This window comes from Rhodnius prolixus, unplaced genomic scaffold, assembly GCF_049639745.1.
Source record: "Rhodnius prolixus isolate KJV_2025 unplaced genomic scaffold, Rpr scaffold_8, whole genome shotgun sequence".
Taxonomy (NCBI): domain Eukaryota; kingdom Metazoa; phylum Arthropoda; class Insecta; order Hemiptera; family Reduviidae; genus Rhodnius; species Rhodnius prolixus.
This window is the reverse complement of record NW_027411593.1, coordinates 5,455,449-5,483,395: the sequence shown is the minus strand read 5'-3', so window position 1 is coordinate 5,483,395 and position 27,947 is coordinate 5,455,449. Positions and strand designations below refer to the sequence as shown.

Below are 27,947 nucleotides of genomic sequence, written 5' to 3'. Positions count from 1 at the left end.
TTAATTTGGTTAAAAAGAAAAACAATCAGTGTTAGAAAGAGATACTAGCCAGTTAATTAAGATATATTATTTATGATTTTATTTAAATTGCTATTTCTGTTTAACTATCGCTTTAAAATGAAAAATAAATTTAAATATACCTCATTTTAATGAATTATGACGATAAGTTTTGTTTTTTTCTATTAAATTTAAATTTAGTACTTTAAATTCAGTCGATGTAAATATAAAAATTGAAATAATGAATCTGAAACAAAACTTATAGAGAGCCCACATATGATATATTTCTAAAATTATAATAAAAATTGAATTTATTTTAATTTTATAAACGATAAAAATAAATAAATATTGTTTATTTGTATTTTTAAAAATACGTCAATTATATTTATTTATTTATGGCCTAAAAGGATTTCAAAAAGTTTAAATTATATTTACCGGGTGAATATTGTTAGCAAATGGTTCGTCCGTCTTACTTTGAGATTAACTTTCAAATCTTGTGAGAAGGTTGTTGTTTTTTGCGAGGCTGTTTGTGTTAATTTTGAAAAGATTTATTTAGAATTTTATTATTTCTAATGATGTTCTCTGAGACTTCCGGTATAAGGAATACGAGGGTCATTTGAAAAGTCCGTGCAAAAATAAAAACTACTTAATTTTTTGGGGTAAACCTTTTTTATTTTTCAACATAGTCTCCTTTTAGGCTTTACACTTCGTCCAACGCTGCTCTAGTTTGTTGATCCCTTCCGAATAATAGGATTTGTCCAAGTCTGAAAAATAGCCATTCGTTTCTGCAATCACCTCTTCGTTTGAATAAAATCTTTTTCCCGCCAGCCATTTCTTCATATTGGGGAACAAATAGTAATCCGAGGGAGCCAAGTCTGGAGAATAGGGGAGATGTGAAACGAGTTGGAACCCTATTTCCATTAATTTTGCGACCACAACTGCTGAGGTGTGAGCTGGTGCGTTGTCGTGATGGAAAAGGACTTTTTTGGTGGGCCAATCGTGGGCGTTTTTCTTGCAGCTCGGTTTTCAAACGGTCCAATAACGATGAATAATATGCACCTGTAATAGTTTTACCCTTTTCCAGATAGTCGATGAGGATTATTCCTTGCGAATCCCAAAAGACAGTCGCCATAATCTTTCCGGCCGAAGGAACGGTCTTCGCCTTTTTTGGCGCAGATTCCCCCTTGGTAACCCATTGTTTAGATTGTTCTTTGGTCTCAGGAGTGTAGTGATGTATCCATGTTTCATCCACAGTGACGAAACGACGCTTAAAGTCCTGCGGATTCTTCTGGAACAGCTGCAAACCGTCCTTGCAACACTTCACACGATTTCGTTTTTGGTCAAGCGTGAGCAATCGCGGCACACCCATCTTGCGGATAGCTTTGTCATGTCCAAATGTTGATGCAAAATATTATGTACCCGTTCATTCGAGATGCCCACAGCAGTAGCAATCTCACGCACCTTCACTCTTCTGTCATCCATCACCATATCATGGATTTTATCAATGATTTCTGGAGTAGTAACCTGAACAGGGCGTCCAGAACGTTCAGCGTCACTTGTGCCCATATGGCCACTCCGAAAATTTTGAAACCACCTATAAACTGTTCTAATCGAAGGTGCAGAGTCACCATAATGTTTATCAAGCTTCTCTTTAGTCTCCTGAGGCGTTTTGCCTTTCATAAAGTAGTGTTTAATCAACACACGAAATTCTTTTTCGTCCGTTTTTTGAAAATCACTCGACTTCCTCGATTCAAACGAATGCCAAACACAAAGAAATAGACCGATCTGGCTGAAACTTGGTGTGTGTTCTTCCAAGAGATGCTACTAACTAAACATAACCTCGATACGCGCCAGTGGTGCTATCTCTCTGACTTTGCACGGACTTTTCAAACGACCCTCGTACAGTAATAAAACAGTAAATGTGATGAGATATTATCTTTTGAAAATAAAGCGGATGTAGTGCACAGATTATTTAGGGCAGAAAATGTTCGACTTATTAAAACAACAACAATAATTATCTTGTTAGAATTAATTTTTCCAGTTATGTGGTGTGCAAAGGTCCTGGCTTTTACACACGGCAGTTTTTCCCTGTTTTTCACAGCTGTTATAATAGATGTCTAAAAAATTAGAAGTAATTACAGTTTGTATTTTGTAATGTTAATTTCTATGATTAGCTCTATTTTCCTCGTCGTGCTTTCATTTCCTCAACTTCCTTTTTGATTACAATAACTCTCAGACAATTTTATTTATCTTATTTTTTTTTCTAAAAATCACAATATTTTTATGCTGGCTGTTTTTTTTTTCCTTGAAATTGTCGGTTTCTTCTCAATGAACATCTGTCGCCCTTTCCTCTATAATTACTGTCATCCAAAGATATAATCATTTTCATTCTTTAGAAAATTATAATTGTAAGTTTTCATTAATAATAAATTTATTACAATAATGATGAGTTATTAAACGTGATGTAATTTATAACTTATAATAAGATAATGATTTACTGTTCATGTACAATGACGTCTTAATGGTGATTCTATTAAAGTTCGTTTACAGAAGTTTACTGTTATATTTATAATTTGTATCGATCGATAATCAAATTGTAAGCTTAAAATCAAAATGAAACTAATTGATGTAAATCGACGCTCCTTTGACTAACCTCACTCTTCATGACGACCTCAACATTCCCTTCATAGACCAACTCGCCAAGACTAAATACCAAAAATTCCATACTTGCTCTCTCGACTAGCTCTCTCTCTAATCCTCTTGTACTGTCTCTCGCTTCCTCTGACATCCCTAACAATCCTCCTCGCCGACTGAATCGCCTGTGGCCCCGCGACTTCCTTGTAGGCTGAAGACCTAAATCATTATTCTCCCATCTCTCCTCTCTCCTCCTCATTCTCTCCTCCTCAAATTCTCCTCTCTCCTTTAGAGAGTGCTACCACTGGGTAGTTTCTCTCCTCTTGCACCAGTTCATCATACTCTTCATATTTACGAGTACTTATTGTATACTGTATACAGATTGTAAATTACAAAATAAATTTAAAAAAAAAAGAAGAAGTAAATCATTAGTTCTATTCAATTATTAACCAAATTACTTACTACTGAACGCATGCGCGGTTCTTGATTGGTTTGTGACTTTAATGATATTTTTATTTCGTTAAAAATTAAAAAAATTATCAACTTCTCAACTTTTGCCAAGATCTCAAGTTCAACATTGCGCATTGGAGTTGCAGATTTTTGGTTGGTTCCTTGAGCATAAGTTTTTTTGAGGAGAGGGCAGGAAGTATGACGGGGTCTTCCTGTAAGATAGCAGATCTAGGATATCACCAAAAAAACAAAAAATCGATACTCAAATCTAATCGTATTTAAGGGCATCGAACTGTGAAGCTTAATTGAACGTTCCAAATCTTAACCGCATACAGTCTATATACAATTCAAAACTCTTTTGTACAATATTAAGCAATCCTCGAATCAATCTTAATACCTACAATGATCTGAATGTACCCTTCCTATCTGAAGAAAAAAGAAAAACAAACTGAGATACCAAAGATTCTAACCATTCCAATCATTTAGAACCAGAGATTCTCTCAACCTTTTAACATATTCAAAATTTGGGGCGGTACACTAACAATAAGATAAGTTTAAAAGTATTTTACTTATCCATAACTACACTGTGTAAAATAGTTTATGTTTATTTTCCAATACTACAAAAAACAACAGTATATGTTCTATTAAGGGAATAATTACAATGACATGTGATACGCTGCAATCGAAAGAGAAGGCTTTTACGCTGCACAGCTGTAGGTCGTTAGGATTTGACGCTTGCAGAGTTCTTCTGTAGCAGCATCAGTCTCGTTATTTAATAGCCACACCCTCGTATATTATCACTTAAGAAGTATTAGAAGTTCGAGGTTTGTCCAAAACATATAACAGCATACAGCCTTCCAAAGTTCAACCAAATTAATGAATCGAGATGGAATAAGAACTAATTTTGGAATAAAAATACATCAAAAGAGACGTAAACGTCTTGATGGAGAATGAAAGAGTCCAAAGAAGAAGAGAGAGAACATAAGAAATACGCACATCCCATATATGCGTACATATAAATACGTTTGAATGCTATAATTTTTAGTCAGTGGCGCCAACTAAGTGAAACAAAATATAAAATATTACCCAATCAGTATAAACTTTCTCAACATACGAAAGAAACAATAAGTAGAAGCATACATACGCACAAACACAAACGCACGCATAAAAACCTTTTGTTTTAACAACTCACATCTCCACATATAAGGGGGAATTGCTAGCTGGAAGGGGGGGGCCCTAGAAACACGAGGAGGGGACGCAGTGTCAACCGGCGGCGAGGGGGAGAGGCATTGTTCTGTTCCAGTTAGCTCGCCCAATTATAATACAAAAACATAATTTCTTCCACCAATCGTTTCTCTCTATTTTTTTTATGAATAATCACAAAAAGAAAAAAAAATTTACTCCGAGAAAATAAAAAATAAAGTGGGGGGGAAAACAATTAAGTACAAAGAAAAGTAATAAATAAATAAAAAAAAGATTTTCTCAGAAACATGACTTTAAATGAAAAAACAAGTCAATTTATATAATTACTTTTTTCACGTTTCTAAGAAAATTTCCACAATTTAAGATAAAGCAAAAAAAAAATGCAAATAAAAAGAAAAACTTCTATGTTAATCATTTAATGAATAATTTTCCTGTTGTGTTTTTCCCTTCTTTTAAAATGAAAAGAAAACTTCAAAACTAGCATAAAATAAAATTTAAAAAAACTTCTATCGCTCTACTTTATTTAGAACTTCATAGAATTCCCATTAAACGATTGTGAAAAACTTTTTTTCTTTTTTCTTTGCATCTTAATTAGAACTTTAAAGCCTTCGGGAAATTCTTTTTTTTTTAGAAATGAAAAGCTAAGATTTTTCTTTGTAAGTAAGCAAGCTGAAAAATTGTAATTACTCCCATAACTGACGTTTGGTTGACACTAATCGGAAGTAAGTTATTTGAATATTATTTTTTTTTTTTAAGTTTTCTTACTAAGTAAAGAATATAGAGCGATTATTTTGAGTTCAAATTTTCAGGAGATATATATCCGTTTTGTGGTGCCCAGAGTTCGAAAAAAATGTTTTTAAAAAATATATACATAAATCTCAGAGGCGCCACGGTAGCCGAGCGGTTATAGGCGAGACCAGCATAGCTAACATGTATTGCGGTACTAGTCTATATTCCCAATGGTTTATATGAGAAATTTATAGTAAAGTATGTTAGGCGGTTATAGACTAGACCCGCAAAGCTAAGATGTATTGCGGTACTAGTCTGTATTCCCAATGGTTTATTTGAGAAATTTATAGTAAAGTATGTTAGGCGGTTATAGACTAGACCCGCAAAGCTAAGATGTATTGCGGTACTAGTCTATATTCCCAATGGTTTATTTGAGAAATTTATAGTAAAGTATGTTAGGCAGTTATAGATTAGACCCGCAAAGCTAAGGTGTATTGTTGGTTTAGTGGGTTCGATTCTCTATCCCTAAGTCTTGGATTTTATTTAATGGTTAATAAAAGAAATTTATAGTAAAGTATGTTAGGCGGTTATAGACTAGACCCGCAAAGCTAAGATGTATTGCGGTACTAGTCTATATTCCCAATGGTTTATTTGAGAAATTTATAGTAAAGTATGTTAGGCGGTTATAGACTAGACCCGCAAAGCTAAGATGTATTGCGGTACTAGTCTATATTCCCAATGGTTTATTTGAGAAATTTATAGTAAAGTATGTTAGGCGGTTATAGACTAGACCCGCAAAGCTAAGATGTATTGCGGTACTAGTCTATATTCCCAATGGTTTATTTGAGAAATTTATAGTAAAGTATGTTAGGCAGTTATAGACTAGACCCGCAAAGCTAAGGTGTATTGTTGGTTTAGTGGGTTCGATTCTCTATCTCTAAGTCTTGGATTTTATTTAATGGTTAATAAAAGAAATTTACAGTAAAGTATGTTTGCTAATCGCCTCCCTCCACGACACCTAATTTGGTAGTTAGACGTTAAGTCCCGCCTGAAAAAAATAGGCATTACTTTACCTTTTTTTTACATAAATCTCACATAGAGGAAACTGATATTTGGATATAAAGTACCTGACAGCGTACCCGACTGTAACTTAGCGACGAAAACCCTTGAAAGTAATGCTACTTTATTAAATGGGTTTTTAATTTATTTATCTATCTACATGAAAATGGGTTCAATATTTTTTTGACTTACAGCATTCATATTGATCTAAAACTTTTTTTTTTTTTAAGACTTGCTATTTGTCTGTTTAATTAAACTATCACTTTTATTTAAAACATTTTTATCAGAAATATTTGAAGAAAAACGGGTAGTTTTTAAAAGCGGAACTAATAACTTTAAAATTCAACTATACTTTCCGGATGTGCCGAAGCGCTGCTTGAGGTAGTACAAAACCAATCAGAATCCACTTTGATCCGAATGTAATTTATCCTAGCCAAAGCCCAAAACTAGTATTTCCCCGGGTTCTCATCAGTGTGTCAACTAAATTTTTTTAAAATCACAAAGTAAACGAAAGTAACAGCTTCTTTTTTTTAAAAATAATTTGAATTAATGTTTTTAATAAATCGTTAAGGGTAAAAAAAAACTCGCGAGTTTGAAATATAGACACGTAGCTTTTGAGTAACCAGTGTGATCAGCTGATACAACTGTTCATCTCGGAGGCCTGTGGCACACTGGGACACGTTGAGCAGGGCTCCAATTGGCTGACTTAGTAAGCCTAGAGTGCGCCACTGTACAGACATCACTGGCTCAACTCGCATTTACCCCTCCAATACCAAAAAAAAAGTGTATATATATATATAAGTGTATATATACAAAAAAAAAAAGTGGGGTAATATTTTATATACACATCTCTATACATAGACCTCTCCCTAAATAGTGGATAATATAAAATAGTAATATATGGGGAAAAAAATAAAGAAAGAGCTCCTCCTTCCCAGTTTTGCGCAACCAATAGAATGGGGTAGTTTCTGACAGAACTAAAAGAGAGGGGGAGAGTATTAAATCACAAAAGATTTCAAGGGGGTAGCGGGGGGTTTTCGCATCCCCCGAAATTTTTCTAGAATATTAGTGTATCTACACAGTCGTAAAGGAGACAATATCCTTTTTTTTTGAGGGAATACAAAATCTCCTTTCGACTTTTTCCTAGTTTTTTTTTTCAAATTTTTCACAAAAATTTATAGTTCGAATTTGTTACCAATTTTTGTCAACTAGTCTGTGATTAATTTTGTCTGTGTGTGTGCGTTTTGTGTATTTATGAAAATAGTTTGTAGGTTTTTAAGGTAATGTGTGCTATTTAAAGCTTAGTATTAGGTGGTTTTAATCATAGAGCTTAGAAATCAGGAAGTATATCTATATTTTTTGGTTTGTTTTTGTTGCAGGCGTTTCCATGGTGAACATGGCAGAGACAGAGTCCATGTTCCTCGTGGCCGGAAGTCGGCTGGGCGTGAACGGAGGCACAACGGACACCGGTTCCGAGGATTCAGACTTGGAACCAGGACCGGTAGTCTCTTTTCAACAGACAAAGAGGAACAAACGCAAGAATTTCCAGCCGAGGAACATCTCCTATTGTGAGGACTCATTGTTCGGCTCTGGTGGTGGTAGCGCCCCACGCCATCAGCATCATCACCATCATCATCATCATGAACTGATGGAAGACTATGCACTGGATTTGTCCAGTTCTGAGCCAATATCCACTACAGCCACAGCCGCCACAATCTCACCAATAACCACCACAACGGCCCGAATTTCCTGTTCGCCAGAGTTAAAGCGTGCACGTCTTGGTGATATCTCGATGACAATGACCGCACAAGTTGCCCAAGTGGTGCCGTTGGACGATGTGGCCAGTCCGATTGATTTAAGTTGTTCAAAAAGTGATAATTCCCTACAACAACAACAACAGCAACAACAACATCACCATCAACACTTACGACACCAATTTCTAATTGCACATCAACATCTACATCACGATGAACAAAGTGATTCTGATGAAGCAGCTGCCAGTTCGGACAGTGATTGTGCCGTCGGTGATATTAGTAATTGTGACGTTAGTAGTGGTGCGGGTGATTGCGGAAATCGTAGTTTATCATTGTTGAAGGCTAACCAACAGGAAACGCCCAAGTACCTGCTACAACAAGCTTTCCTACATCATCATTCTCATCATCCCCAGCCGACTGATGCTTCCGATATAAGGGAATACGCGCAGAATACGGTCAAAGAACTGTTAGAAATATATGGCCTGGATACTGCGGAAGTGGCGGAATCAATCACCAATAATGTACCTATTGCAAATTTTTCCTCAGGTAAGTTTTTTTTTATTCTTAGAATTTTTTTATTTTTAAGAAATATTAGCAGTTTGTACGATTAGTGATACTAAAAACGCTCGGAAATTACGCGATTCTCGACATTTTCTTAAGCGTAATTCACTTAAAATAATAATAAAATCGTAACGAAATTAATAGCGCTGTGATCAATCAAGAGGGCTGCGCCGCGTTGAATGGAAATTTTGCGAAATACAAGTTTTAACCGGAAATAAAAAGTTTTTAGAAAGAATTGTGTTCACAAAAGTTTCCCAAAAACGTACAGATATTTCGTTTGACCGGAAGTGGGTCTTTTCTGTTGCGAGTTTACTTTTTTGCGTTTTTCGTTACGTAGCTTCAACATTTTTTGTTTTTTCTTTTATCCTCCTAAAGTTTTCCTTTTAAAGTTGCACCTAATGCAAGTCTCTTTTCGTGTAAACAATTTTCACTGTTTTGGGGGGGGGGGGGTTCAGAACGGAAGTGTGACCATGTTTATCTTTTGTAACGTGCCTCTTCAGGACAATTTACAGTTCTATAGACAATTAAGATATATAAGCATCTAAAGAAATTTTTTAGGGGTGAATCGATTAGCGGAAATTCGATTTTACAAAATTCACTCATTTAGGATTAAAAACGCTCTTTAATTTATCAGAAATAAGCGTTTTCCTTTTTCAGTAAGCGTAATCTCTTTTAAGTAACTACAAAATAATAAATTCATGTATTAAAGAAATGAACAACGGAAATACGCAATCACAGTTTTGGTTCCTTTAGCTTAAAACAAATAATAATAATATCATTTATTTAGTGATCCAGCTGTCCTCAGATTTCTTCACCTGTACACAGTGTACAACCCTAGCTCAATATCCTGAACATAGACAGTGTCTCCTTAGCGAGTGAACACTGTTCGAAGGCCTGCCAATGCACAGTAAAAATAATAACCAGCAACCTGAAAAGTTGATATGCTCTTAAATTGAATTTCTGACCCTGAAAATGAAAACTATGTTCATTTAATCGAAAATAAGCGATCTCCGACATTATTTGGCGCAATCTTCTTAAAATAACCATCCAAAAAGCCTCTTTAAATGTCTTTGAATTCGCAAACAATTTTCACAAAAAAAACAAATACCAAATATTTTGTAGACTGGTAATCTTAAAATGGATATTTATTGGTATTTTTAAAATTTAAAATCGATAAAAGTAAAGAATTAAAATCGATATTTAAAATTTGACTCGATTGCAATATTCTCACGTAAGAGACAGTAATACACACACACACACACAACAATCACTCAAAGACGCCCCTTATTTTTACACATTATACTGAATAAGTTGGGAGCTTTTTTTTCTATTTCTTTTTTTAAAGCTTGTAAAGCTCCAGATTTTTTTTTTTTCTCTTAACGCTTTTATGCCTTGAAACATCATTAATCATGACATGTCTTGAAACAATGATGAAGTATAATATGAAGGGTTTCACAAGCTAGCTCTGTGCTCTCGCCACGATTTTTTTATTCTTATAATTCCCACCCTTTCTTCAAGTTTCTTGAATAAAAGGAGTTCCTCCATTCAATTGAATACTTGCACACCTACCTTTATACATTCTCACATTACCACTTCAACAGGGAATAAAGAAAATGCGCTTTTTGAATCTCTTTTCAAAAAAAAAAAATGAAAAGAAAAGAAAAAAACGCGATTACAAAAGATCCAAGTGGTTTTGTGTATACATATACTTGTGTATAAGATAAATCTTAAAGAACTAAGTTAATTATGAAGGTGGTTAACTAAGTTCTTCGAGCTTAAATGCCGCTCTTTCGGCGCAATCACGTCCTCTTTTTTTTTTTTTGTATCCTACGGAAACACCCATCTTCAATCGCTTAAGGCAATTTTTTGGGGTCTCTCTCTCTCGGAAAGGAAAGCTAAGCAGTCATATCCTTAAACATCTTGGACAATCTTCTGTTATTTCTCCATCGTTCTCTTTCTATCTCTCTGGTCGCTTTATTCTTCCAAGTCTTCAGGCTTAATACCATTATTTATTCATTAAGAGCCTCTAAACTCCATATAATGGGAATTTAATTGTGCATCCTCGTACCGACACACTAACACTGGGATAGTTCTTAATTTAGTGGTCTTCTTCACCTTTCAGTTTCTATAGTGCAAAAGTTCATGTTCTCCTATTATATATAGTAAACTAGTAAGGTAATTTAAAAACAGTTTTTGAGAAAAAAAAGTATTAAAGTGTATTTAGTTTACTGAACTCTTTTTTAATCGACTAACTCACACTATTTTCTGTAAAAGTCAAGCTTAATTTTAAAAACTGGAAATGTTTGTTCATGCTTTTGGATGTGTTCGTGAATGGTAAACTTTCATTTACGTAGTTAACGAGAAAATTCTGGCTAATTTTTTCTAGTTAAGTTTTAATCGATTATGATCCGGAACTCTGTTGTGCGAAAAAATAAAAACGTAGTCGAATTAGTATACGAATTAGTCTGTATATAGAAAAGATCGATATAGTTTTTTATACGAATTAGTCTGTATAGAAAAGGTCGATATAGTTTTTTATACGAATTAGTCTGTATAGAATAGGTCAATCTCTCTCTCTGCCTATTTGTACGTGCGTCGTAAAGTCCAAAATCACAGGAAGTTATTTTTGGTAAAGCAGAGCCACCATGGGACCAAAAAAAGTTACCCTACCGGAAGTGCTATGACAAAACATATGATTAATTCAAGTGGCTTGTCCCGATAAATATGATGTATTCTTGTTGCTATTATCTTGAGAAATAAGCTGATTAAAGAAATTTATGATACACGATCTTTTAGATTCTTTTAAAACAGAATTTTCTTCTTTTTTTTTCGATACAGATTTCTTGTTTATATCCATTTAATTATGGATTCTCAGCAGCTCTTCTTCATAAGAAGAAGTTTAATGTTGGCCACTTAGTTTTTGAAACCGAATTTAATCTCATTTGAACTAGGCGCCACGGTAGCCGAGCGGTTAAGAGGTGAGACCCGCAAAGCTTAGATGTATTGTTGGTTTAGTGGGTTCGATTCCCCCGGTCTCTAAGCCTTGGACTTTATTTAATGGTTAATAAAAGAAATTTGCAGTAAAGTAGGTTAGGCGGTATTAGACTAGACCCGCAAAGCTAAGATGTATTGTTGGTTAGTGGATTCGATTCCCGGTCTTGGGCTTTATTTTATTTAATGGCTAATAGAAGAAATTTACAGTTAAGTATGGTTTGCTAGTCGCTTCCATCCATGACACCTAATTTTTGGGTAGTTGGACGTTAAGCCCCGCCTGAAAAAATAGGCAATTACTTTACTTTACTTGATCTATAAATGAAATTGTTTTTAAAATCATGTTTTTCACAAATAAAAAATAAATAAAAATAAGAATCTAGAAATACGTAATTCTCTATGGACGATAAGATCAATGTTAATATAACTTTACTATTCCCAGATTTAGAGCAAACTATAACTAATAACTAACTAACTACGCATGAATTAAAGAAAAAAGAAAGTTACCCAAAATATTTCATTACTTGATGTAATTTTTGTTGCTCCAGCAATTACTACGTTCCAAGTAATTACACTAAAGATAAAAATTGCAAACTTAAAAACAAAAAAAAAAAACAGAAACCTAAAAAAATCGAATTCATTAATAACTAAAGTGGAACCGGTTTCCACAAACTGTTTTACGGTTACTTTCTTTTACCATTGCGTCTACAACACGCTTACATATTTAGATTAATATTATATATATATATATATATATATATATATATATATATATATATATATATATATATATATATATATATATATATATATATATATATATATATATATATATATATATATATATATATATATATATATATATATATATATATTAAGCTATATGTAAATAAAATTTCTAAAAGGATTAATTCCTAATAGAGATTTCTGATGATAAAAGGCTAATGTGTGAGAAATAACTGTAAAAGTTTAAGTTTTTTAATTGACTGAAATTATGTTCACATGTACGGATTGATGAGTGATTATCGTATATTGGATCCCAACGCAGTGATCCCGGGTTCGAATCCAGCTGATAGCTTTTACATTTTTCTCTTTATACGAGCTTTTTAAGCTCATGGTCCGTTGATGATGACTGTAACGAGAGAACACTGTCTGAAGTCCAGTAGTAGACTAAAAAAAAAAGCTCCGAGTGGATAGCAATGACCTGTCAGATGTTGGACTCTTCTTAAATAATAATTAAGAAATAAGAATGATAATATTACAATTGTAGAAAGGACGAGCCCTTTTTTCAAGAAATTAATTTGGAAAATTCACACAACTTTTTCTCAAATAGGGAAACTTGATTTCCTTTCAATTTACAAAAATTGCAAGACTGATCTGTATTAATGTAATGAAGTGGCACGTTAAAGCGATGTCCAAAGTTAGCAGTTCCCAGGGATTCTTACAAGTTACCCACATAATTTTTTTACTTTTCTTTTGACAAATTTTCCATTTAGTTCAAAGTATTTGGGCTGGCTAGCCCTGTTTGCCAGTAACTGCGTCCTAAAAGATCCAATATTTTATTCACCATAAGTTTTAATGAGAATTTCCTCTGGTGTTCGTACCAAAAAAAAGAAGAAAAGTCTCTCATATCATAAACGGAAGAGTACCGTAAAAGGCCTGCGCAGAGAGCTGCTGGCCCTAGAAAGGGGAATAGCACCCATATTGTTACCTTAAAGCGACCCAAAAATCGAGCTTCTTGTAAAAGTTGTTATCAAAATTTCAAAAAATTTGAACATCATCAAGTTCAAAGGTCAAAAAAGGAAATAAGAACCTAGTTCAAAATTAAATACATAAATAATAAATAACGAAAACATTTTTATATTTTTTTGATAGATTTTAAAATTATTTTTTCATAAAATCTTAATACAATTTATTTATTTGGGGTCACATAGTAAACCTGTTATGGAAACTTGTAACCACAAAACAAGTAACCATAAACATTCTCGTTGCCCGTATTTAGTTAGCTTTAAGATTTTTAAATATGGTGATGACCTCTTCGTCAGGTTAGTGTCCTACTATGCGATTTTAATTTTTCTTTTTTATTTATTTTTTTTTTTTTTTCTTCAACTCAAATAATTGAATGATGATTTTGGGGAACTGGATAATTTGGGTTATAAAGTAGTTTCAAAAATTCACAATTATAGCTAATAATAGGTTTGTGCTATTCTCATTTTGGGAGACCACACCTTCAGGGACCTAGGCGCGGTAAAGGTGGAATCTTCAGAGGATTATCTGTACGATAAGCGGAAATGACATTTTACAAGCTTGCCACCCGTACAAATTTTCTTATTACAAATCACAAGTTATACGCCTAACTTACACACTACGAGGGTCATTTGAAAAGTCCGTGCAAAGTCAGAGAGATAGCACCACTGGCGCGTATCGAGGTTATGTTTAGTTAGTAGCATCTCTTGGAAGAACACACACCAAGTTTCAGCCAGATCGGTCTATTTCTTTGTGTTTGGCATTCGTTTGAATCGAGGAAGTCGAGTGATTTTCAAAAAATGGACGAAAAAGAATTTCGTGTGTTGATTAAACACTACTTTATGAAAGGCAAAACGCCTCAGGAGACTAAAGAGAAGCTTGATAAACATTATGGTAACTCTGCACCTTCGATTAGAACAGTTTATAAGTGGTTTCAAAATTTTCGGAGTGGCCATATGGGCACAAGTGACGCTGAACGTTCTGGACGCCCTGTTGAGGTTACTACTCCAGAAATCATTGATAAAATCCATGATATGGTTATGGATGACAGAAGAGTGAAGGTGCGTGAGATTGCTAGTGCTGTGAGCATCTCGAATGAACGGGTACATAATATTTTGCATCAACATTTGGACATGAAAAAGCTATCCGCAAGATGGGTGCCGCGATTGCTCACGCTTGACCAAAAAACGAAATCGTGTGAAGTGTTGCAAGGACAGGTTTGCAGCTGTTCCAGAAGAATCCGCAGGACTTTAAGCGTCGTTTCGTCACTGTGGATGAAACACATCACTACCCTCCTGAGACCAAAGAACAATCTAAACAATGGGTTACCAAGGGGGAATCTGCGCCAAAAAAGGCGAAGACCGTTCCTTCGGCCGGAAAGATTATGGCGACTGTCTTTTGGGATTCGAAAGGAATAATCCTCATCGACTATCTGGAAAAGGGTAAAACTATTACAGGTGCATATTATTCATCGTTATTGGACCGTTTGAAAACCGAGCTGCAAGAAAAACGCCCACGATTGGCCCACAAAAAAGTCCTTTTCCATCACGACAACGCACCAGCTCACACCTCAGCAGTTGTGGTCGCAAAATTAATGGAAATAGGTTTCCAACTCGTTTCACATCCCCCCTATTCTCCAGACTTGGCTCCCTCGGACTACTACTTGTTCCCCAATATGAAGAAATGGCTGGCGGGAAAAAGATTTTATTCAAACGAGGAGGTGATTGCAGAAACGAATGGCTATTTTTCAGACTTGGACAAATCCTATTATTCGGAAGGGATCAACAAATTAGAGCAGCGTTGGACGAAGTGTATAAGCCTAAAAGGAGACTATGTTGAAAAATAAAAAAAGTTTATCCCAAAAAATTAAGTAGTTTTTATTTTTGCACGGACTTTTCAAACGACCCTCGTACTTGTTTCGTATATCAAGTTGTTTTAATAACTAATGTAAGCAAACATCCGTTTGAGGCTGCCATTTCACTTAGTTGTCATCAACGTGAACGTAACCGATAAGGTTTTAGTTTAAAAACCGGAAGTGCTACGTAATGAATAATTTTTTTTTTGGTTTTCTCGATATTGGCTCCAACGATTTCCTTTGTGAACTTAATGTGTCCTCTGATTTTACGTATCTAGGTCTCTTTAACTTGTATTTGAAGCACACAATTGCCCCCACACACAATGTGATCCTGGAAAATGTGCTGGATAGATTCCCTCTAAAGTATTAATACTTTTTAATGTGAAATATGAATTTTTAAAGTTGGTAAAAATTAAATATGACTCGCACTTACCGGGGTTTAAGGAGAAATTAAAAAAACTTTCGCCAGAGTGCATTAGTGAGGAAGTCGTTCAATTAAGTCCTCTCTCCTCTTAAGCTTTGTTTTGTGAATTAATTAACAATTCTTTTTCTTTAAAAAAAAAACTAAGAATTTCCAGAAAATTATTCTTTCTCCAATTTTCTGAGCAAACATTAATGGAAAATTTTTATTTTTTCCTCCTCAGCTAAGAAAAGACTTTCAGTTAAATTGATGAACGGAATTGAATACAAAGACATGAACTCTGATCTTTCTTAAGTTCAGGAACTGTTCAGGGAATCCGGAATAATGAATTTTTTTTTGTTTTTATTGAGTTCCTGAAGGATGCCCTTTTTCTACACGCGCCTTCCTTTCAAAGTCTGTTGAATATTCAAATCGAGATAACAATGTAAATTAATTTATGTAGCGTTCCGGTTAAAGTTATGATTATCGTAGTATACTATAATCGATTTGTTAAAGACTGGGGATCAGGGATTCTTGTCATCATCATCTACGTGGGTGAATATTTGGTCCTTTATTGTTGTCATTATTCAGGTTTATAGTATTATCGATCATGAATTTTATATATTTTTTTTTTTTTTTGGTGAAGGAAGTAAGAGGGTTGTAACACGCATGCGCAAATATATATGTAATATATATACATCTGTGTGAATTACTGATACACAAATTGATAAAATGCTATAAGTTTTTACATTCTCCTACTAGATAAGAAGGAAGTACTTCGATCACTTCGATTTTTTTACCAGAAATACACTTTTCAAGTCGCTTTCATGCAGAAAAATGATTTTTAGAGAGTACCTCTCGTGCTTGTAAGGAATAACGCAAGCCTGAATAGAAAACCTCACAGGAAGTTAATAATTGATATTTCCCCAGTAACTTAAGCGATGAAAATCCACAAATCGGAAGTAAACCACTAATTTGGAACATTTTCCCAGTAAAACCCTGCAGGAATCGAGGTGGCGGTTAGTAACGCTTCCGTTAAAAGTGCTCTTTATTTCCTTTACTGCTAGTACGAGAGTTTATTGCAATCGTGCTGATTTTCAGTTTTTGTGTTTTACACAGGAAATACCCGATTTGAGATCCGCTAAGTTACAAAAAATTATAATTGTTTATTGTAAAATTGTCTGTGTGAATGTCCAATCTGTCCATCTGTACGTATGTGGCCATCATAACTGGAAAAAAGGGTAATCGCAGAAAATTTAATTGGATACTTTAAATCAGTGCCACCATGAGATTTGGTTACACAAGCTTTTGGGCAAAACCAGCCAACCGGATGTGGCTCACTTTAATTGCTTCTTCTTTTTTTTTGGCGATGTTCTTGAAAACGGATATAACAATTTTCTTTGAACGTCGCATCCATGTTGCAAGACCTGTTGATCTATATAACTTTTCTTTGAAATATTTTTTCCGAGGAAAATGCAGTTCTGGAGAAAAATACGGCTTCAATGTTTTCTGAGAAGTGTCATTGAAGTGAAATTAATAGCTTCGGCACTCCCTTAATAAATTCCAAAGTTGGAGAAAATGAGATTACAACTACATTTCATCATTTTCAGTTGCAAGGTTAAATTTATATTTTTCATTGCGGTAAAAGTAAGCCGAAGTGAATGTACGTATGACTAAATTAAGGATTCAAAAATTGGCGAGGAATCGGGTCCAAATAAACAACAACAACTCGTCTTTTTGCCAACGTAACGTTGATAACTTAAAGTTTTCTGTAACTCAAACAACCCGACTATCCGTCACATATCCGGTCCCGGTCATGACGGATAACCGAGCCTCGACTGTATTCATGAATGTAATATAACTAACATCAAATTTGTTCTATAATATTTTCCTTGAGCTAATAAGTTTGAAGTTCAGCTCCCTTTTTTTGCATGTGGCTCTTGATTTTTACAGATCTGTTCCAACGGTTAAGTTCAGAATCCCTCGGCTAAGTTCGGCGCTTTAAGTCCGCCAAGTTTTTCTTTTACACACTCCCCTAGCGAGTTAAACTCGCCTTAGCACTTTCTATGTACATACATACACACTTTCTCGAGGAAGTAATAAATCATAAACCAGATCCCTACTGAAGTTGTTCGCAAAAAATAAAGTAAAAAGAAAAAAATAAAGATATATAAAGTGTAACTCACTCGGGGACTATTTTTCACGCTTGCCGGCATGTCGCAGGTCTGTAAGTAATAAAGAGGGGACAAAAGGAGAGAGGACGTCCTAAATGATCGATAGAGTTGGCCAAGTCCCGCTCACTGGCTTGCCCATCTTTATAACTTAAAAACTTGAATTTGCCGATGAGAAAATGAGCTCAAAGAGAAATTCTCTTTTCTCAGTTTTAAATTTTATAACGACTCTTTCCTCCCCCCATTTTCTCTAAATAGGAAGTCTGGCGCTCTATCAATTTCTCGATATTGAATATTCGCCGGAAATAAAGGTTTTAAAATCCTTTGAGACCGGAATATCTCAATTAAAACTGTCCGGTAGGACATTTGTATAAGGATTTATCGTGAAAAAGTGCACGTTGCAAAAAGCGTAACGTTGAAAAACACCCAACTTTCGACAATTTTTTTCTCTTTTTCTATAAAAAGATAAAATTCCCAAATTTTCTTTAAATTATAGGGCAAATCCTCCTTTATGACTGTAATTTTTTTGCAACAACCCAGATCTTATAGATTTTGCGAAAAAAAAGTTGCTGTCTAGGTGCTTATCACTAGAATATCACTCACTCTCCATTCTTACTTATACGAGGGTCGTTTGAAAAGTCCGTGCAAAAATAAAAACTACTTAATTTTTTGGGGTAAACCTTTTTTATTTTTCAACATAGTCTCCTTTTAGGCTTATACACTTCGTCCAACGCTGCTCTAGTTTGTTGATCCCTTCCGAATAATAGGATTTGTCCAAGTCTGAAAAATAGCCATTCGTTTCTGCAATCACCTCCTCGTTTGAATAAAATCTTTTTCCCGCCAGCCATTTCTTCATATTGGGGAACAAATAGTAGTCCGAGGGAGCTAAGTCTGGAGAATAGGGGGGATGTGAAACGAGTTGGAACCCTATTTCCATTAATTTTGCGACCACAACTGCTGATGTGTGAGCTGGTGCGTTGTCGTGATGGAAAAGGACTTTTTTGTGGGCCAATCGTGGGCGTTTTTCTTGCAGCTCGGTTTTCAAACGGTCCAATAACGATGAATAATATGCACCTGTAATAGTTTTACCCTTTTCCAGATAGTCGATGAGGATTATTCCTTGCGAATCCCAAAAGACAGTCGTCATAATCTTTCCGGCCGAAGGAACGGTCTTCGCCTTTTTTGGCGCAGATTCTCCCTTGGTAACCCATTGTTTAGATTGTTCTTTGGTCTCAGGAGTGTAGTGATGTATCCATGTTTCATCCACAGTGACGAAACGACGCTTAAAGTCCTGCGGATTCTTCTGGAACAGCTGCAACCCGTCCTTGCAACACTTCACACGATTTCGTTTTTGGTCAAGCGTGAGTAATCGCGGCACCCATCTTGCGGATAGCTTTGTCATGTCCAAATGTTGATGCAAAATATTATGTACCCGTTCATTCGAGATGCCCACAGCACTAGCAATCTCACGCACCTTCACTCTTCTGTCATCCATCACCATATCATGGATTTTATCAATGATTTCTGGAGTAGTAACCTCAACAGGGCGTCCAGAACGTTCAGCGTCACTTGTGCCCATATGGCCACTCCGAAAATTTTGAAAACACTTATAAACTGTTCTAATCGAAGGTTCAGAGTCACCATAATGTTTATCAAGCTTCTCTTTAGTCTCCTGAGGCGTTTTGCCTTTCATAAAGTAGTGTTTAATCAACACACGAAATTCTTTTTCGTCCATTTTTTGAAAATCACTCGACTTCCTCGATTCGAACGAATGCCAAACACAAAGAAATAGACCGATCTGGCTGAAACTTGGTGTGTGTTCTTCCAAGAGATGCTACTAACTAAACATAACCTCGATACGCGCCAGTGGTGCTATCTCTCTGACTTTGCACGGACTTTTCAAACGACCCTCGTAAATACATTCGCTTCACACATTCATCCCTCTACTATTTACATAAAGTACAACTAATGGATGGATCAGTACTCTATATTCCTGCCATCCTTATAGCTTAACCGAAATTAAAATCACGTAATCTTTCTCTAATCATTTTCTTCCATTCATTCTAATCGGCTATAACTTTTAAATACATTCATATTTCTGAGCTAGCTCTGCTACAGATTTAAGCACATAGATGTTGGTGGAGAATATTACGTCTTCGTAGCGATAGGGTGCATCTAAATACCTGTATGAGTCGACAAACATTCGTTTCCTTTCTACTACATATCATTATTATATGTTTCAAATCCTTCTCCTCATTGCAATCTACGCAAAGAGGAGAGGACCTTTTGTTGATCCTTTGAAGATACGATCCACACACCGCGTGGTTCGCTCTTACGCCTGCTTATTGTCGTGACAATCCATTTATTAATGACAGTTCCCTTCTTTTTTGTAAGCAACGTATTTATTAGGCTAGCAGAAGATCCTGCCTGGTATTTCCCTGCTTGGTTCCCGAAGAGCGGGTTAAGCTCAAAGAAGGCAGACTCTCTTTTATTTCCGGTGAGCTGCATCCCCTCTAATATCGTGGGCAATATCAACAATTTGTAGCCATCCTGCTCAGCTCGCGGAACAGTTCCTTGAAAACAAGACTGACGTCTATACCTTTAATGCAGTAATTCGTTACAATCATACTGGAGACAGATTTCACAGAATTTAGAGAAAAGAATATAGGTAATAACATTAGAGAGATTTGAACTCATTTGAAAATCAATTAGAGATTGTGTACACAATTAAAGATTCTAAAATCAATTATATAATGACGTAAAAACTTGATCAAGAAAGCAGCAGTAACAGCTGCTATTACAGTTACCTGTGATGTAACCACAACTGGGTACTATAACCTTCACATTGATCTTCAGCCTCTAACCATGCCACGCCAATACAGTTATACGAGTTCAAAACATTGAGAAGGTGAAAAAATAAGGCTACCATGTAACGACATATATATCTATTAAAGTCTATAAAATATGCGCAAACGGAAGCTATGTGAATTTACGACAATATTGGAGTTAAGTAGGTTTTAGGCCAAAATAATTAATTAAAATTAAATCGTGGTGACGCGCCGTGTTATTTATTTTTTATTTTTAATGCCAGATTTATATTTTAATTAGAATGGAGAAAACTTGTAGAGTGTTTGAAAATATTTTGATAGTTTTGTCATTTAGGGCAGTGGCCATATTGTGAGGTTTGTGGCGAAGGGGAGGGGGCAGGCCCGGTATATCGTGACGGGTGTTACAAATACCGACTTGGCACATGATAATAGTTCGCTCTGGCATTTAGTACAGTCGGACGTGTATATCTGATTGGGAATACGAGCACTCCTTCCCATTCTGATCACACTCGCTGGCCTCCTTCAATCTCTCCAGTACGTGTCTTCCTGTCCATCTATAGGCCCCTTCCTCATCCAGGACGCCAGTAATACCGCAATACACATTTTACCATTCTTCCACAGCCCTTTCTTAGTTCTCCTCCCACCCTACCCATTTCTTATTTTAATGTATTCCACACTCCTAATAGTCATCCTGGCTTCCAGTCTTACTCCTTATCTTCATTTCCTTTATACTCCTAATTCGTTTCCTCTTACTTGCTCTTTTTTAAGCAGAGCGATCAAGTTGAAATTTAAGGAGTTAAGTTTAAATTCTTTTATTTGAGCTTTTTGATTGTGAAAAATTACATTATAATAATAATAATAATAATTAATTATTATTATTATTATTATTATTATTATTATTTTTATTTTTTTTTTTTTATTTTTTTTTTTTTTTTGGCGCATCAACAGCTGAGGTTATTAGCGCCCGGAGCTTTTTCGAGTGCACTGCCGGCCTCCGGACAGTGTTCTCTCGTTACAGACAACACTGTCCATCACCGGACAGTGAGCTGTAAGAAGCTCCTAGGAAGAGAAAATTATTATTATTATTATTATTATTATTATTATTTCATTTCTGACTCCTTATTAGGGAAATCACAACCCCTTATCTAAATTACATAATCTATCTCTCGGAGTTAAAAACTAAATCCAAATAATAACGGGCTGCACGCGGCGATTGGCTGTATTGATCTGCTTAATGGGCAGCACTCAGGAACTTTCGAACGATACGGACCGTATCTAAGAGGACTACCTTCTGCGCCTCTACAACCAGTTCAGTGGATAGGCCCAACTCATTGACAGCAGTCACCGTTGTTCTGGGCACGAGGCCACTCGTGGAAAGTATTATAGGCGCAATCGTCGTTTTGTCCAGGTTGTACATTTCTCTTAGTTGGAAACTAAGGTCCTGGTACTTCCGGATCTTTTCGCCCCTACTTTTCTACATGTTATCATCATTGGGTATGGCGATATCGACGATATGTGCCACTCTACCCTTCCTATCCATAACTAGTATGTCCGGCTTGTTGTTAACAACACTCCTATCCGTTACTATCTGAGTGTCCCAATATACTTTTGTGTGCGCATTCTGCAGCAGCGTCGGCGGGTTATATTTATAATATGGCACTTCTGTCTTCAGCAGCCCAAACTTTGAGCAAAGTGCTTTATGGATAATTTTAGCCACATTATTTTGCCTGAAAAGGTACTCCTTCGACGCAAGTACTGAACATCCTGAAACTATGTGCTGTATGCTTTCCGAAGTGGAGTTGCACATTCTCCATTTATCGTGCACTAGACTTTCCCCTAGAACCCATCTTCGGTACGCCTTCGTAGCTATCAACTGGTCCTGCATCGCCATTACGAACCCTTCCGTCTCAGGGAATAGATGGCCTTTTGTGAGCCATTGACACGAGGCTAAGCTATCAGTTCCTTCTGCAGTAAGAAGGGCATAATACCTGCACATGTAGCTGCTTTTGGCCCCATTCATTCTTCATATCCCTCTCTAACCGCACTACGTTTCCTGGCTCACGCAAATTCAAGGCTGTGAAGCCTTTATATAGAGCCTTATTATTATTATTATTATTATTATTATTATTATTATTATTATTATTTCATTTCTGACTCCTTATTAGGGAAATCATCCGTTACTATCTGAGTGTCCCAATATACTTTTGTGTGCGCATTCTGCAGCAGCGTCGGCGGGTTATATTTATAATATGGCACTTCTGTCTTCAGCAGCCCAAACTTTGAGCAAAGTGATTTATGGATAATTTTAGCCACACTATTTTGCCTGAAAAGGTACTCCTTCGGCGCAAGTACTGAACATCCTGAAACTATGTGCTGTATGCTTTCCGAAGTGGAGTTGCACATTCTGCATTTATCGTGCACTAGACTTTCCCCTAGAACCCATCTTCGGTACGCCTTCGTAGCTATCAACTGGTCCTGCATCGCCATTACGAACCCTTCCGTCTCAGGGAATAGATGGCCTTTTGGGAGCCATTGGCACGAGGCTAAGCTATCAGTTCCTTCTGCAGTAAGAAGGGCATAATACCTGCACATGTAGCTGCTTTTGGCCCCATTCATTCTTCATATCCCTCTCTAACCGCCCTACGTTATTTCCTGGCTCACGCAAATTCAAGGCTGTGAAGCCTTTATCTAGAGACTTATTATTATTATTATTATTATTATTATTTATCCTTCGCCCTAACTTGGTGCATAGGGTATAAACCAAAGTTATAATACCGGCAACTTATAGAATTCTGGAGCGGTTTTAGAGATGTCCGTCGCTTAATAAGTGGCTGGAGGTGTCCGAAAGTTTGCTGTGACTGTCTTAATTTCAGTGTGATTAACCTGGTGTCCAAGGTTAGTCTCGTGTCGAGTTCCAAGATATTTTTGAAGGTTTCACATCTACCCATTTTAAGTCACCATTGTTAATTTTTTATAGTAACAATTAAATATAGTCCATGAAACCAAAAAGTAGTTTTGGCCTGTGCCTTCTGCACATTTATTACTAGTTTCCATTTGCGGGAACCAGCCCGTTAGGATGGTCACCAATGATGTTCGCATGCCATGTACTCGTATTAAGATGTTTAAATCGTGATAGCAAATAGTTTCTGCGTAAGTTAGCGAGTTTGCCATGTCATGAAAGCCAAGTTTGGACAAGTTCTCAGATGGTTGATTGTCCTATGCTCAACTAATTCACGCTAAAAGACAATTAGAGCTGCACCTATGTTAAAGAGGAGTAGTTGACGGAAATGATGTGAAATTGGTGACGAAGTCCTTTCCCTTTTTGAGAGTTTTCTTTTTGGGAAAGCCACTTCGTCAACTTCCCTTCTGCCTTCGTCTGCAAAATCTCTTCTCCATCACCCCCTACCAATAACTCTTCTCTTTTACCTCAACTTCCTGCAGATACAATGTGTGGCTATTAAATAACGAGACTATTGCTCTAAAACATTTTATTTTAAATTTATACATATCTAGTTATTATCACCTTCAATATACACCACTCCTTTGTCCCTACAACGCTCCATGCGAATTTACCATTGTTCGAAACCGACGCTGGAAGTCTTTTTCTGTGAGCTCCTGCATGACGCTTGCCGTTTTTTCTTTCACAGCTTCAACGGACTGAAATCGTGTTCCGTTTAATGCAGATTTGATTTTGGGGAACAGATAAAAGTCACATGGAGGTTCCAGGTCAGACGAATAAGGCGGATGGCCTAAAACTGGGATGTTGTACTTGGCTAGAAACGTCTTGTGACAGATAATTCAGTGTGAGCCGGCGCGTTGTCTTGATGGAGAACCCTGTGACTTGTTCTTCCACAAATCGGGTCGTTTTTTTCCTTACTCTTTCACCAGAGTTGAGCAAGCACCTCACCGGTAGTAATGTTGATTAATTTTTATCGATATTTTCATCCGTTTTGGACGTGGAAGGGCGCGACCCGGGCGGTCATCATCTCCGACGTCTTCTCGGCGGCCATCTTGGAAACGCTTGAACCATTCAAAAATTTGCGCACGTGATAAACATTCATCGCCCGTAAACTTCTTTTCAATAAAAGATAAGTTTCAGTAGCGGTTTTACCCAGTTTCATGTGAAATTTCACGACAATTCGTTGCTCTACAACATGTGTAGTAACGAAACTAACACCTCTTACACAAACACGTCAGGTTCCGGTCAGATAGATTTCTCTACAAAAAACACGTGAGACGCCGGCAATCGAAAGAGAAGGTTTTACGCTGCTGCACAGCTGTATCGGTCGTTAGGATTTGGCGCATGCATAGTTCACTTCTGTAGCAGCATCAGTCTCGTTATTTAATAGCCACATCTCGTAGGTGACACAGATTGTTTTCGGAATGCGGTAGATTACTTGCTTCCTACGCCAATCTTAGCACTCGATAACTCCCCCATCTGTAGTAATATTTCGCTTTGAGCCAAGGATCTGCTCCCTTAAATTTTTCAGGTGAATAAATACTTATTTAAATTTAAAACGAAGAAAAACTGACTTTTAGAGACAGTGAGAATTGAGAATTGTCTAAGTTTTATCTGGGATAAATATATTAATTTTAAAACCTAGTGGCATTTTAAACGTACAAATACATTAGAGATACCATACATTTTTAGAACACCATATTTTGAGAATGAACACCTTGTTTACGTACCTCAAATTCTAATTTTGATTTTCTAAAAGTAAAAGAAGATACAGTAAAGTTATTCGAGCAAAACTGTCATCACACATTAACTAAATACTGGTGGGAATTTTTTTTTTTATTTTGTCGACAACTTTGTGAAAAAATATAATAAATAAGTGATAATTTAAAAGAGAGAATGTTGAAGTGTAGATAGATCTTAAAATTTATCGAGCATACGACAAAAATGAGCCTCTTCAGCGATAATAATAATAATAAAACAAGGAACAAAAAACTGCTCGAGAACTTCAATAAATCACTAACAATGTTGTTTTTTAAATATTCACATTGGGGGGGGGCTCCAGATTATTCTCTTGCTTCTTTTTATTCTCTTATTCGTCACATTTAAAGTGTATCTTTTTTCTTATACCCAAAAAAAAAATGACTTCAATGACCCAAATTAACTGGGGTTTTGTTGACTTTTCTAAAAAAGATGCTAAAATACAAATTTCTGGAGCAAAAAAATCGAGAAAAGAAGGGCAAAAATAAAGAGCCCTAGTCCAGCCAGCTTCCGGCCTTTAGGGTGTTCGCTTTCTCTATTGTTTGCACGCGTACATTCTGAACACTAGGAACGTGAACAGCAAGCAGTCTGTCTGTCAGTCGGTCTCCCTCTCTACACACTTGACACGGGACTCTTAATAATATATTCCCCGGACACTATCCTTACCCCCTAGTTACGTACGTTAAAAAATATCTCTCACCCAATCCTATTCAATTTATTTACCCAAACATTCAACGGCTCTTCCTCCTTCCTCTTTAACTTAGTTCTTCGTAAATTGTGTCACTTCCTGTTTGTACGTATTAATAATGGAAATAAAAATGTTTTGGGTTACGGGTGATTAGGCCTCCTGAATGCTGAATAGTTTTTGATGTCCTGCTTCTTGGGTCCTAATACTTTACATATTCGATGACTTATTAGTTACCGAAGGGGCTGGTATAATAGTCGCATGTCCGTCCATCTCTTACCACAATTCTCCTCTTTTTTTCTTTAAAATCCCAATTTTTTTACTAAAAGTTTCATGAAAATGGAAGGACTATTTTGGGAAGGGAGATATCCCTGATTATTCCTGGAAAAATTTCTTAAACAAAAGTAATTGGCTTTAGTGTGAGTTTTTTTTTTTTTTTGGCGTTTATTTGTGCTACAATCAGCGCGTTAGCGCTATAAATAACAATGGTAACAGAGTAACAAATGAAGCAAACGATTGTTGAAGTTACTCCAGTGGTAACACTCCCAAATATTGGACTATTAGTCCACTCTCTTCACTTGAAAGATCACGAAGCCGCACTGTCTCTTAAGGCGTCTTCTCCCCGGGTTATCAGGAAAGAGTTCTTGAAGAAAGATTTTGGAGCTAGAGGATTTTGTATGAGATTGCAGGCTGAATTGGAGTTTTCTGTATCGTGTTTTCAGCTACTTGGGTGACAAAAGTTATGTTTGTATAGTCCAGGTTGGGAGACATAAAATGGAGCGTTTACAATAGTTCGTAGTATTTTAGATGGAAGGAGATTGAATCCTTTGAAGATTGGAGTGTTTGGTTGAACCCCAGATAAGCCCAGATAGGTTTTAAAATTGAAGTATAAATCAGTCTTTTGTTGCCCAGAGAGAGTTTTTGTCTATCATCTAAGAGTCTTTTAAGTAGTCGATAACGTCTTTTTAGTTCCGTTCTTTTAAGTCTGGTGTAGAGGTTTTTAGTGTGAGACATGGAACAGATGAGGAATAACTGGGAAAAATTTAAAATTAATTTTTTAAGAAAGTAGATCAGCCTACTGAAATCAATCCCTCGTGGAGATCCCGATTTCGAATCCAGCAGCTGGGGCCCTTAGATTTTTTTTCTTAGGAGCTTCTTACAGCTCTATTTCCGGTGGTAAACTTTTACAAAAATTTAAAAAATCATTAAAATAAAGCGTGTGCAAAGATTTAGAAAGTTTTATGCGAAAGATGAATATAAATTTAAAGATTATTTAGTGCTACAGTAAAACCCTTATCACTTTTTTAATACGATTCTCCAGGATAACTATATTTGTATATATAAAAAAGGAAGAATTGTACCAGTATCTCGGTCTTGATGTGCGGAAGTGTTTGCAAGAATGGTTTGGTAAAGTGAGTGGATGGACAATCTATGCAATAGACGTTGTCAATAGTCTTCGCTGGACAATGGAAGAAGGTGGTCTTTGGTATCATCTCCAGCGCGACCAGAATTACCCCCCCACTTCCTCTTCTATCACTGTTTGGCACCTTCCTCTTCTATTCTAGTGCATACAGGCGCCAGTCTCAATATCACGTCGTCATCTCTCCGTATACAGGTCTCCAGCCGACGGGCGTTTCACAGTCACCACAGTCGATTGTCAGATGATTAATTACGCCTCCAGGCGATCATCATCTCTTTTTCATATTATCTCCACTCTACCAATTCCCTTTCTAGATTATCCAGCCTCCAATTTCTACTCTCGAATATAAGACTAGAGGGGGGGGGTGTTTCTTTTTTGGTCAGGAGCATTTGAACCGTGTCCTCTCCCCGCGCCCCCTTAATACACCGCCTGGGCAGTAACATAGTTCTATTTAAAGTTTCTAAGGATGTTTTGTTGATAGCGGCTCATCAAGCCAACTGTTGGTTCGAATCTGGATGTTCCTGTGAGATATATCAGTATCTTCTGTGTACACTTAACTCTTACTCCTCCTATAGTAAGTACCATACTCTAGTATCTCGCAAATCAGTACCACACTCTCAATCGCATCGTATTTAGTATTCATTTAGAATCATATAGTTCCTCCAGAGATGTTTATTTTAAAGGAAATGACGTTGGATTTGGTGCAGTTTGTGTTCCCAGTTATAGAAGTGTTGTTATATTGTAAGA

The 27,947-nt window shown here is 36.2% G+C and overlaps 1 protein-coding gene across 12 annotated transcripts in view; it reads left to right on the top strand.

Annotated features, from left to right (window-relative positions):
- The window catches only part of LOC141450758 (zinc finger protein castor homolog 1-like), a 295,992-nt gene that overhangs the window by 163,539 nt on the left and 104,506 nt on the right, over positions 1-27,947 (top strand). For all 12 annotated transcript variants that reach the window (XM_074121525.1, XM_074121524.1, XM_074121523.1 and 9 more), the window contains exon 3: positions 7,452-8,372. In XM_074121525.1, the coding sequence (XP_073977626.1) occupies positions 7,460-8,372 (913 nt within the window). In that variant the 5' untranslated portion in view covers positions 7,452-7,459. The remainder of the gene's footprint in view (positions 1-7,451; positions 8,373-27,947) is intronic.